The following is a 13,486-nucleotide window of genomic DNA, read 5'->3' as shown; positions in this document are numbered from 1 at the left end:
GTGGCTGTGGTGCAGGCTGGAGGCTGCAGCTCAGATTCAACCCTTAGCCTGGGAACCTCCATATGCCACAGGTGCGGCCCTAAAGTCAGAAAAAAAAGAATCCATCACAATGCACAAACACGGAAGTAGACAGGAGAACCCAGATGTTAAGAAGATTTGCAAACCAGTGCTACAGCACTCACTAAGTAATTTTTGTTTCGGAAAGCCGTCAGTTTTCATTTGAAAATATGCTACTGCCCTCCACCCTCTGACTCAAGTCCTTTTCCTACCTGTATACACAACAGAGAGCAGGACGTGTGCCCCCAGAGTATCACTCGTGACACCGGGAAACAACTGAGGCGCAGCGCGTGCTCACAGGCAAAGGGACCACATCTACGGTCTTAAACACAACCCTCAGCAAAGTCAGACACGAAATAACGTGCACTGCGGGTACCTGCACAAAATTCAAAACGCGAGGAGAGCAACCACAACAGTGCTCAGGGGCAGAGCAGGACGGACTGCGAGCTCTGGAGAGAGGCTCTGGAGAGAGGCTGCGAGAGGCGTGGGGGCGGGCGGGCCTGGGCTAAGGGGATGCTCGACTTGTGCCCTGCACGGTGGCAGAAATAAACCCCACAGATGAGCAATGGGAGTAAGTGCAAGGGTCAGTCTCACCGTTAAGAAGCAGCTTCTCAAATGCAAATCAAAACCACAATGAGCTGTCACCTCTGACCTGTCAGAACGGCCCTCATCAAAAAGACCACAAACAACAAATGCTGGGGCGGGTGTGGAGGAAAGAGACACCTGTGCCCTGCACGTGGGACTGGAAACTGGTGCAGCCACTATGGAAAGCAGTGTGGAGGGTCCTCAAAAAACTAAAACTAGAACTACCACTGGGAGTTCCCGTCGTGGCGCAGTGGTTAACAAATCCGACTAGGAACCAGGAGGTTGCGGGTTCAATCCCTGGCCTTGCTCAGTGGGTTAAGGGTCCACTGTGGCCGTGATCTGTGGCGTAGGTCGCAGAGGTGGCTTGGATCTGGCGTTGCTGTGGCTCTGGCGTAGGCTGGTGACTACAGCTCCGATTCGACCCCTAGCCTGGGAACCTCCATATGCCACAGGAGCGGCCCAAGAAATGGCAAAAAGACCAAAAAAAAAAAAAAAAAGAAAAAAGAACTACCAGATAAACAATGAGATCCTGCTGCATAGCACAGGGAACTATATATATTCTAATCACTTGTGATGAAACATCACACAGGATAATGTGAGTAAAACAATGCGTGTGTGTGTGACTGGGTCCCTTTGCTGTACAGCAGAAATTGACAGAACATTGTAAATCAACTATAATAATAATAAAAACCTTAAAAAGTTAAAAATAGAACTGCCATATGATCAGCAATCAACTCCTGGGTAGGCATCCAAAGAAAATGCAAACACTAACTTGAAGAGACACATGCACCCCAATCTTCCCAGCAGCACCATTAACAAGAGCCAAGATACGGAATCAACTGAAGTGGCCACTGGCAGGTGACGGAATAAACAAGACGCAGAGCGCACACATGCACACGCACGCACACGCGCACACACGCAGAACACTACCCAGTGACGAAAAGAAAGGCATTTTACCACCTGCAACAACATGGCCGGGCCTGGAAACGATTATGCTTAGGGAAACAAATCAGACAGAAAGACAAATACTGTATGTTATCACTCACATGCGGAATCTAAAAAATATAACAGGAGTTCCCTGGTGGCCACGTGGGTTATGGATCGGGCTCTGTCACTGCTGTGGCTCAGGTTCGATCCCTGGCCACAGAACTTCTGCACGCCATGGGCGTGGCCAAAAAACAAATAAATAAAACTAGTGAATATAACAAAAGAGAAACAGACTCACAGACACAGAGAACAAACTAGCAATTATCAGTGACGAGAAGGACGGGAGGAGGGGCCAGATGGGGAAGTGGCTTAAAAGACACAAACTACTCTGTGTAAAACACAGGAGCAACATGGAGACACTGCACAGCACAGGGAGTACAGCCGGTATTTCATAAGCACACACGGACCCCAATCTTCAAAACTCAAAGTCACCACATTGCCCACACACACCTCGACTCAGAGGAAATCAGCTTCACCTCAAGGAAAAAACGACAATAAAATAAGAAGTCGCCTCTCAAGCTGATGCTGACTGCAAAGACCACTGACAAGACACAGCACCCATGCGCGACACGACAGCATCGGAGGCTGTGAGATGCGAGCAGGGAGGGGGTGGGAGGAAGAGCTCCTGCTCAGACGCACAGCAACCAGAAAGCCCCGAGAAAGAGCTACCGCAGGGGCTCCAGCACAGAGTGAGCACCAGCACAGAGACCCAGTCGTTTTAACTCGTAGTCACCCAGCACGGCTGTAAGACACACAAAGCAAAGACGGAAATATCCATAAGGATAAAAGGACACACACACGCACAGCAGGAGAGCTGATCGATTAAGCCGCAAAAATTAATCACGCGAAAGGATTTAAGACACAACAAAGGGGTGAACCTGACGGGCGCGCACAGAGTCTTCTACCGAAATGCCGAGGAAACACCTTCAAGCACGCAGGGAACACCTAGAAAAGCCTGCGCACGCATTAGTATAGGGGACTGATAAAGAACCACCGTAACACAAGCCATGATCTCCAACTAAAACAGCATTAAAAGACAACACAATTAAAGATAACCCAAGAGACATATGTTCTACACCACTCACGGCTGAAAACAGAACTAATCAAAACTGCGTAACACTGAAAATGGAGCCAAGACAACTAACTTTCAAAATCTAGAGCAGTAGTTAGAGGCTTCCAGCACACATCGGCACAGAATAGTGAAAACTGATGGATGAGAACTCAACAAATAAGGGCAGGAGAGTAATAACCAGAGAGAAAGAAGAAAAAAATCAGACTGGCTGCATGGTGAAGCGCTGGCGGCCCCCAGGCCACCTGGCATCTGTAGCTCGGATCGGGGCTGTCTCCCACGCTTCCCCAGGCTGCCACCAGGACTCCAGGTGAGACAGCACAGCAATGCAGCCCCCCAAGGCCATTGGCGCCAAGCTCAGGCTCCCAGACATGCGCTGGCAGCCCTCAGAAGAGGCCTAGAAAATGGGAAGCCCCCCACCCTGACAGGCACCGCCCCTCGCCAAGGCACGGGCCTCCTCTCCCAAGAAGCAGAAAGTGGGAGAATCGCACGTCTCAGCTTACTGACAGAGGTCTGCCTGCCATCACCACCTCTCAATACACAGAGCAGAGCCCCAGTGCAGGAAGAAACCAGCACCTGCCGGGAACGGGGCCGCGGGGAAGAGAGGGCGGTGGCGAGGCCAGCTCGAGGGAGGCTGACTCGGCACGTTCTCGCGTGCCCCTAAAACTGCGCTCGACTGTCCCGCGGCCTGAAGTCACCAGGTACCCCCCGCACAACAGCAGTGATAATGAAACAGACAACATCAAAGGACAGCAGCTTTAAAGAGTCTTCTTCGGAAAGACAAAACTGACAGACTTCATGCAAGACTGGTGGGAAAAAAAGAAAGCCGCAGCCCAACTGTGAGGACGGAAGAGCTGTGTCTACAGGGATGGGAGGACGTGAAAAGAGACCAGTCCCAAGAAGACCACTTACCACGACGGACCGGAAGAGAATCGGCAAACACCTTCTCCACTAGGGAAACCGGCTGGCACGTTCAAGATCCGCCCAGAGGCACGCAAGGCTGTGAAGGGCGAGCTGGGGGGCGGCGGCGCCCCGCCCCGCGCGTGGGGAGGAGAGATGGGGAGAGGGAGCCGGAGCCACGCCTGGGAGGGCGGAGAGGGACGGGCACCTGCGAGGCGCCCCGTGAAGCAGGGCGGAGGGCTGAGGGCTGTCTGGGGACAGTGAGGAAGCCGGAGCCACCCGCTGGACCCTGGCGGGTGCTCCTGCTCCCCGCTCACCTTCTGCCAGGAGGGGGCAGCACCGAACCAGGGCCCAGGCCAGGGAGCCAGAGGCTCTGCAAGAGAGAGGCCGCACAGGGAGGTCAGAGGGACCGGAGTGGGGCGGGAGGGATGGAGGTCCAAGAACTGGCGACGGGAAACACTCAGGCCAGTGGCGCAGACAGACAGAGTCCCGCTGAGGGTTGGAAACAGACTTCCCAGGTGTCGGGGCACAACGAGGGCCCCGGAGCAGAGCTGGGAGGCAGGGCTTCAGGAGTCACCCTACCATGACTTCTGATGACCGAAAGCTTATCCACTGGAGAGCAATTCAGCGCCAGGTCCGCTTACGGTGACACACAGCCCTGACCCTGACGGTGCAAACCAGCGGGACAACCTACACACTTGCAACTGCACCCAGCAGAGAGCTCAAAGGACCAGACGGCCTGGACAAGGGCTAGGAGCCTGCCCGGCAGGCACGCGTGCGTGGGCTCACCCTGGCGGAGGAAGGCAGGCGGCCCTAAGAGCAGGTCAGAGAAAACAGCTCAACTTCAACGGGTTCGGAAAGGCTGAGAGCGGCCAGAGGGATGTGCCTGGCCCAGCGCTTCTCTCGGAGCAAGCAGAAGCCTCCGGTGCTTGGTGTGGGCACCTGGCGTCCAGGCCTGGTCCACTGAGGGGAGGGTCCAAGCCCTCCGCCCTGGAGGAAAGGCCTAGGACCCACAGGGACACAAGCACCGACCACCCCCAAGGCCCCTCCTGATACAGGCAGAGGCTGGCTGCCATGCAGCAGAGGCAGGACCACCAGGCAAGAGCCACCAAACCCTGGCACGGGGCTGCCCAAGAGACAGAGAAAGCGTCAGGGCAGGAGGCTCTGCCACCACCACTGAGGGGGCAGAGCATGGAGACTGCTCCCCTGGCCTACACTAACCCCAGGGAGCAGCAGCCACCAGAGGGATGAGTCCGTGGGACAAAGAACAAAGCCAGGCCAGGAGTTCCCTGGTGGCTCAGTGAGTTAAGGATCTGGTATCACTGCAGAAGCCTGGGTTTGATCTCTGGCCCAGGAACTTCCACATGCCATGAGTGTGGCCAAAAAGAAAAAGCACAAAGCCCGGCCAGTCCCAGCGAGCAGCAGACTGACCGACCTGCAGGTGCAGAGAGGTGCTGTGCTGAGTGGACGCACCCACCGTGGCCCCTCGGTCTCCATCCGCGCTGTCAAACCGGGGAGCAACAGCATCAAGACTTCCAGAGAAGAGGAGGGCAGGAACACAGCTCATCTACGAGGCCCTGAAAGACCTCAGTGAGCCTTCCTGAGCAAAAGTGAGTAAACCACTCCAGCAACCTGTGAGAAGGGCGTCCACGCAGAGACCTGTACACAGAGGCCACACAGCTGATCACAGCACCGTCCACGTCCAGAAACAACAGAAACGTCCCCAGGTGGCGAGGGGACAACCCACTGTGGTTAACGTCTACAAGTTATTCAGCAATAAAAAGGAACAAACAACGGCTACATGGCTCTCAAAGCACTGCGCCAAGTCAAGGAAGTCGACGCGACACTCCAGAAAAAGCAAATCCCCCTCGGTGGGACAGGAACCCCCTCGGTGGTCCCGAGGGGCCAGGAGGAGGGCAAGGGCCGCTCACTGCGGTGAACAAAGGGACTCTGGGGGTTCCATCTGAGCTGTTCTTCAGTAGTGGTGGCTACACAACTGAATACACTCGTCAAAAACGCACACACTTTAAACAGGGGACTCCACTAGATGTAAATTACAGCCGTGTGTTTAGAAAGGCTGGAGATTTTTAAGCAGCGTGAACAAAGAGCCAACTGTTGGACACAACGGAAGACTTAAATCTACATACACACCGAGGACAGCGGGACAGCTCTGTGGCCCTGGGGTCCCATTTTCTGATGAGCCAGGAAGCCTCACTGGTCCTCTGTTATCCGGGACAGACCGGGCGTCAGGAATCGAGCTGCCTTCATGGCAGGACTGATTAGGGGAAATCGAGGCATTTTCAGCTGCCTCTAAAACCAGGAGAAACAACAGCAACCCCCCCCCGCCCAAGGCACGGTCAGGCCAAAACACAAGAGCAGGACCGGAGGTGACAAGAGGAGACAGCAAAGCTTCGGAAGCAAAGAGGACGTGTGCGCCAGGGGGGAGACTTGGGTGCTGACGGGGAGTGGATGGGGCACAACCAGCATCGGGAACACTCGACGGCCTCCCGCTTACAAAAGGGAAAAAGCACCAAGTACTTTAAGTGGACACAGGACGGAAACAAAGGCAAAACAGCAAAATGATACAGGTACAAAGATCTGAGGGTGAACAAACTGAACACTGACTGTGCCATCTTTATTTTTATTTTTTCCATTACAGCTGGTTTACAGTGTCCTGTCAATTTTCTACTGTACAGCAAGGTGACCCCGTCATACACACACCTTCTTTTTCTCACATTATCCTCCATCACGTTCCATCATAAGTGACTGTGCCAGCTTTTTAATTCTTAATGAAGGGACACCAGATCTATTCGATTCTTTGTTCATTCATTCACTTATTCATTAATTCAAATAGTTTGGGTACCTAAAATTTACAAGGTTAGGCACCACTCTTGGTAAGAAAATACACAAAGATAGCTGTCCTCTTGGAATGCACATTCCAGCGAAGGAAAAAGACGAACGAGATGAATAAATAAAATACACAGTATATCAGGAAGCAGCATTAAGGAAGAAAACAGCAGACAAGGGGGGCGTGTGGGAAGAGGCAGAAATCAACTCCTATCTCGATAAACAACGAGGTTCCGAGACAACCACTAAAGCACGACTACAGAAGGTGGCACGTGAGCTGGGGGGCTGCCGCTGAGGAACCCTAAAGCAGAGACCACTGACTTGGTGGTGGGCAGCAAGGGAACAGGTGGGACCCTGAAGGGCAGGGAGAGTTGTGCCAAGAAGAGCAACGTTTAGGGGCACTAAGCTCAGGGCACAGAACGTGGTGGGGACGGTGCTGTCGGGGCCACAGGCAAAGAGGTATCAGGAGAGAAGACAGCAGCTCAGAAAAACCACCAGCTGCTTGAAAGTGGAATTAAAGGAACAGAAGAGCCTGAGAAGGTGGGGCCTTAAATGCTGCAAAAGCCAAGTCCTCCCAGACCTCAAAACACAGGTTCAAGAGCCGTTTCAGAACTAGGCCCACGAAGAGCGAAGACAAGGTCTGGCAGGAGATCCTGACAGTCTCAAGCAGCTCTCCTCGTTCAGTTAAGGCATAAAAATCAAGAGAAAAGGGGGTGGGGAATTCCCTCGGCAGCCCAGTGGGTTTAGGACCTGGCCTTGTCTCTGTGGCAGCAGAAGCATGCGTTCGATCCCTGACTCGGTGCAGTGGGTTCAAAGATCCAGTGTTGCCACAACTCCAGTGTGGGTCACAAATCAGCTTGGATCTCCCCCGGCCACTTTCACGTGCTGCAGGTGCAGCCACAAAAATTAAAAAAAAAAAAAGGGGGAAAAAGGAAAAAAGGGGTGGGGGTGGGGGTGGGAAGATGGGGCCCAACTTGAGAATTGCATCTGGGAAAGAATTTCCAGTAAGTTACCAGAACACACAATTGTTCAGAACTAAACACACAAAACGTCTCCTCGATGTTCAGCAAACAGCATAACCAAAGAAATCCTGACACCAGGAATTCCCACTGTGGCGCAAAGGGATTGGCAGCGTCTCTGCAGCGTCTGGAGAGGTTCCATGCCAGGCTGGCACCGTGGGTCAAAAGGATCCAGTGCTGCTGCTGCTGCTGCAGCATAGGTTGCAACTGCGGCTCAGGTCTGATTCCTGGCCAGGGACCTCCAGTGCCTCAGGGAGGCCAAAAGAGAACATCAAAAACAAAAGAAAGACATTCTGAGACAAGACTAAAAAAGCCAAAACCCGCCCTTTGGGCCCCTAAGCTTGCTGGCTCAGTGTCCTGACCAAGGAGGCAGGTCCCTTCCTACCCACCACGGGTGCGGCCAGGACGACTGGGCAAAGGCCCAGAGGGTGGAGCCGGGGACCAGGGGGTGGCACCAGAGGCCGCTCCTCCCAGAAGGCAGACCCAGGCAACCATCCCAGGGCCCAGCTGGCGCGCAGCGGCTCTCCTGCACGCCCGGGCACTCACCGCTGGCGGGTCGAGGCCGCCGTGCCGCTCCTCCTTCTCCACGGCCCGCCGGCAGTCCGGGCACACCCACAGCGGCAGGCGCAGCACGCTGTTGCCCTTGGGCGCCACGGACAGGGCCGGCCTGCTCGCCGTCTTTACTCCGCCGTCTAAGAACGAGGCGTCTTTACGCTCGCTTCTGCACAGGAGACAGTAATCCCCAGCAGGGTAGGGTGGTGCTCTATGATTCATGCCAAAATTAAAAGGAGTCTGGAACAGAGAAAAAAATTCAAGACATGATCCGCAAAGCCAAGACCACTAAAAACATTACATACAGTCCTGGGGTGGTAACACACGCACGCTTACAGAGGGAAACATCAAACAGGGCATCTGCTGAATACAACTGCACCTAGTGCTCTAGAAACCTGTAATACATACTTCAAAGAAAAGCGTCATACCATAAAAAACTTTTTTTTCCTTTTCAGGGCCGAATCCAAGGCATGCGGAGGTTCCCAGGGACTAGGGGTGGAATCGGAGCCGTAGCCGCCGGCCTACACCAGAGCCACAGCAACTCGGGATCCAAGCCGCGTCTGCGACCAACACCGGATCCTTAACCCACTGAGCGAGGCCAGGGATCGAACCTGCAACCTCATAGAAACCACTGAGCCTAAAAGACATTTAATAGGAGTCAGAAATCTGTCCAGTGACCCCTTCACCTAGACTCCTATGTTTTCCCCACGTGCTGAAAATCGTAGGTCCCGATTCTCAGACTGAGAAGGCACCGGGACAGTTTTGTTTTTGTTTTTTTAAACTATCAACGAAGTTCAAAGCAGTTTTCTGGAGATGGCTGCACACAGGGCTCAGGTCTGAGGCAGCGATTCTGGCGTAAGTACTCTGCAGGTCCAAACCGCCTGCAGTGGGCTGTCCACGTCTGAGTCAAGATAACCTCCAGGAGCCCGACAGCAGCCGCACATCCAAGACACAGCCACCCTTCCAGCCCCAGCAACAATTACGCTGAAGTAACGGCAGCGGCAATTTCCACGTCCGCCTTTTGAAGTGTGTCCTAAACTGCAGGGTGAGGCTGGGGCGGAAGCCTCAGAGGCAGGAGGAAGAGGCAAGAGCACCAGCCTAGATCCTCTCTAAAGGGTCATCAACCACCTACCAGGAAAGTAAAATTAGCCTGAAAAACACACAAACAGGCTCCCAGGCTTCCAGGCCCAAAGTCACAAGTGAGCGAGCAGGGCCTAGATTTTACTCCACATCAGCACGAGCCTAAGAAGGGCTTCCTGCACCTTAGAGGAACCGTCCTGGAGATCCTGAGGAGAGGCACACCTGGGCAGCAGGTGAGCAGGGAAGCCGGGCACAGCCTTCCCAGGGCAGCGGAACCCGCCAAGGTGCCAGGCAGAGCACCACGGGATGCTGTCAGGACCCCCAGACCCCTCTCGCCATCTGGAGTGTGCCTACGGGTACACGTCAGGTGGGAGGCCAAGCAGACCCACGCCAAGGTGGTTTCCGGCTAGAAGGTCGCCCAGAGGCCTCTCCAGCCCTGCCTGGCCAGCAACCTGGCTCCCCCTCAGGCCACGGCTCTCCCAGTCTTGCTGCACCCTTGTTCACAGAGGCCCGGGCTGTGCCTGTCACCTGGACTACACACTGCATTTACATGACTGGTGCCACAGCCGACAGATGCTCTCGTGGGCCCCAGGCTCGGTTTCCAAGGCCCGGGATGACCAGATATTAGGTTCTTAAACAAGCGGGCTGAAGGAATAAATGCACAAATGAGTGATGAAAAGAACGACTGACAGCACCACTTAGATGCAAAGGACTTGCAAGCATGTTCTTACCTGCGCCCCTAAACCAACAACCAAAACTGCCTACACCTGTCACACCTGCAGGTCCCGGATTAACCAACCCCCGTCAGCAGCCACTGACGTCTGGGGCAAAGGCAGAGGACGGTCCTCCACAGGAGGAGCTGTCTCCCTCGGTCCCAACCGGCCCAAAGGCCCATCACTGACAGATGAGCCACCGCCTCCGATCCCTCTGGGCCACCTGCTTCCCCAGAGCAGGCCGTGATGGGCTCCAGCGTCACAAGGGTCTCCAAGCGGCCGTCACACCCTCGCGAGCCAGAACGTGAGAGCGCCCACGCGGCCGTCACGCGTCTGTCTGTCCGTCCCGTGTTTATGGGGAGCCCACCACGGGCCAAGGCACTGGACGCCCCGCGGTGAGTAAAGCAGCCACCCCCGTCCTCCGGGGAAACGCCCTCGCCAGACCCAAGGACGAGGTAAGCGTGCAGCGCAGGGGCAAAGCAGAGCAAGGCGCAGGGGCTGGGCTGGGATCCATGCCCTGCAGCCCGAGGCCCTCAGCGGCCTCCCGGAGGAGAGGGGTGAAGTCGGGGGCTGGCGGAGCCCCTCTGCTACCGGCACGGGGGCCCGAGTAGGAGACCAAGGACCAGGGAGCAGGGAGCCAGGCCGAGCAGGGCAACGGCAGGAGGAGAGATGCGAGAGGAGAAAGGAAGGGGACCAGGAGACGGGGGCGAAGCCACCTGTGGCTCAGGAGGGAGGAGCCGCGAGAACAGCCAGGTGCCAGGCGCCAGGCGTGGGGACAGGAGAGGAGCCAAGGACTGGTCGCAGGTGCCGCCCTGAGCATGCGCGACGGCTCGGAGACACACCCGTGCCCCACGTCCTCACAGCTCGGACGGCTGGGCAGGAACAGCGGACACCGTGGAGGCTCAGAGGGACATCAGACCAGGGAGCCCAGCAGAACCAGGGGGCATCCCAAGCCAGGGAGGGCCCCTCCGGGGCAATGAAGAAGGAAGTCGCCAAGGGGGCCGAGGGGGCCCGGGGAGGGAGAGGGGAGGCAGACCAGGCTCCAGGGACCGGAGGTAGGGGTCACAGGTGCCCAGGGTGTGTGAGGCCACAGGGCTGGACCAGACCATCCATGCAGACTGCATGCAGAGCCAGGACCAGACCTTCTCGGCCGTGGCCAACACGCCCGTGCAGGGAGGTGACTCAACTGGACATGGCTCTTCCGACGAAGCTCACATGACCCCTGTGGACTAAAGGTCAGGCGAGCCACCTGGTTACCCTCCTGTGATTCGAGGTCGGGAACACACGTAGCTCCCCTGGGGCGCCAGGCACCACCGAGGCAGGACAAGGAGGAGGCAGCACGCAGCCACGACGACGCTGAGACGAGGATCCGTCTGACCCAACCCCCAAGCTCCTGGAGTCCCTCTGTCCCCCTCATTCTGCTTCCTCTCCCTCCAAGCCCACCCCACTCACAGGTCACCAGTGGACTGAACTCCGTCTCTACAGATCATTATGCAACTTCTAGAATGGTCCGTAAACAGTATCACACAGCATAAAACTGCTCTTCTGCTTTTTTTCTTTTTTTTAAATCTCTTTTTAGGGCTGCACATGTGGCATGTGGAGGTTCCGAGGCTAGGGGTCCAATTGGAGCTACAGCTGCCAGCCTACACCACAGCCACAGCAATGCCAGCTCCCAACCCACTGAGCGAGGCCAGAGATCGAACCCACAACCTCACGGTTCCTAGTTGGATTCATCCTGACGCACCAAGACGGGAAAACTCAATTTTATTATTCTTAAAAAAAAAAAAAAAAAAAAAATCAGCTTTTGGTTTCAGGGAGTTTCCATATTTAAAAATGCTCTGTTTCACTTACTTTTGCTTTTATGTTATTATTTCATTTCTTTGGGTTACTCAGGGTATAACCGGCTTTTAATTTCCTACTTTCGTTCTTTTCGGACCCCCTGTGGCATATGGAGTTCCCAGGCCAGGGAGGACATGAGCTACGCTGCGACCCACGCCATGGCCAAGGCAACAATGATCCTTTAACCCTGTTGGGCTGGGGATCAAACCTGAGTCCCGTCGCTGCAGAGATGCCGCTGACTGCATTGTACCACAGTGGGAACTCCTAATTTTCTACTTCCTGAAGGTGGAGGTGTAGGTCACTGAGCAGCTCCTCCACCCCCTTTTAGGGCTGCCCCCTTGGCATGTGGAGGTTCCCAGGGGCTGTGGGTCGACCTGGAGCTGCAGTTGCTGGCCTACACCACAGCCACAGCCACGCCAGATCCGAACATCTGCAGTCTGCGGCACAGGTCACGACAACGCCGGATCCTCCACCCACTGAGCAAGGCCAGGGATCGAACCCGTATCCTCATGGACCCTCGTCCAGTTCGTTTCTGCTCGGCCACAACGGGACCCCACTGAGCCCTTTCCTTGCAGAGAGGTGGTTAATGCTCCAAGTTCTCTATTCAGCATCGCTTTGCTGAATTTTTCGAATTTTGACATGTTATATTTTCATTCTCATCAGTTAATGGCTTTTCTAGTTTTCCCATTTCCCTCTTGATCTTTGACTTAGGGACTGTTCAAAGTGAGGTTTAAGAGTTCCCACTGTGGGGAGCTCCCGTCGTGGCTCAGCGGTTAATGAACCTAAGAACCATGAGGTTGCGGGTTCCATCCCTGGCCTCGCTTAGTGCGTTAAGGATCCGGCGTTGCTGTGAGCTGTGGTGTGGGTCACAGACAAGGCTCGGATCCCGTGTTGCTGCGGCTGTGGTGTAGGCCGGCGGCTGTAGCTCTGATTCAACCTGTGAACCTCCATATGCCAAGGGTGCAGCCCTAAAAAGACAAAAGACCAAAAAAAAAAAAGTCCCCATTGTGGAACAGTAGAAACGAACCTGACTCATATCCTACACCACAGCCACAGCCATGCCAGATTTGAACATGTGCAACTGGGTTGATCCCTGGCCTTGCCCAGTGGGTTATGGACCTGGCATTGCCAAGAGCTGTGGTGCAGGCCTGCAGCTGCAGCTCCAATTGGACTCCTAGCCTGGAAACTTCCATATGCAGTAGGTGCAGCCCTAAAAAAAGGTGGTTTAGTTCCCAAATACTTGTAGATTTCTCGTATCTTTCTGTTATTTATTTATTTATTTATTTATTTAAGGGCCGCACCCGAGGCACATGGAGTTCCCAGGCTAGGACTCGAATTCGAGTAGCAGCTATGTAATACTGGACCCTTTAACACACTGCACCAGGCCAGGGATCCAACCCACACCTCCACAGCAACCCAAGCCACCTCAGTCAGATCCTTAACTCCCTGTGCCACGGCAGGAACTCCTGTTTTTTTTTTTTTGGGGGGGGGGGCTTGCACAAGGCATGCAAAAGTTCTGGGCCAGGGATTGAACCCACACCACAGAAATGACAATGCCAGATCCTTAACCCACTGAGCTACCACGGACATCCCTGTTGCTGATTTTTATTTTTTCTCTTTTTAGGGCCGCACCTGCAGCATACGGAAGCTCCCAGGCTAGGGGCCCACTCAGAGCAGCTGCCGGCCTGCACCACAGCCACAGCAACTCGGGGTCCGTAACCCGCTGTGCCACGGCAGGAACTCCTATTAATACTCTTTTGTGGCCCAGGATCAGGCCTTAGGAAATGTCCACATTAGTTTAAATGGATGTGCACCTACGTTGCTGTCGGTGGGTAAAG

At 54.9% G+C, this 13,486-nt stretch overlaps 1 protein-coding gene across 7 annotated transcripts in view; it reads right to left on the bottom strand.

The window, feature by feature from the left end:
• Positions 1–13,486, bottom strand: part of FAM193A (family with sequence similarity 193 member A) — a 136,354-nt gene that overhangs the window by 76,987 nt on the left and 45,881 nt on the right. For 6 of the 7 annotated variants that reach the window (XM_021100934.2, XM_084971281.1, XM_084971280.1 and 3 more), the window contains one exon: positions 8,011–8,256. The exons of the other annotated variant lie outside the window; for it this stretch is intronic. In XM_021100934.2, coding sequence (XP_020956593.2) covers positions 8,011–8,256 — 246 coding nt within the window. The remainder of the gene's footprint in view (positions 1–8,010; positions 8,257–13,486) is intronic. 7 annotated transcript variants of the gene reach the window in all.

This window comes from Sus scrofa, chromosome 8 (assembly GCF_054392235.1).
Source record: "Sus scrofa isolate SSC_HxYL_T2T_F1_AM1 chromosome 8, Sscrofa_HxYL_maternal_Yorkshire_Landrace_v2.0, whole genome shotgun sequence".
NCBI lineage: Eukaryota > Metazoa > Chordata > Mammalia > Artiodactyla > Suidae > Sus > Sus scrofa.
This window is presented reverse-complemented; position numbering and strand designations above follow the sequence as displayed.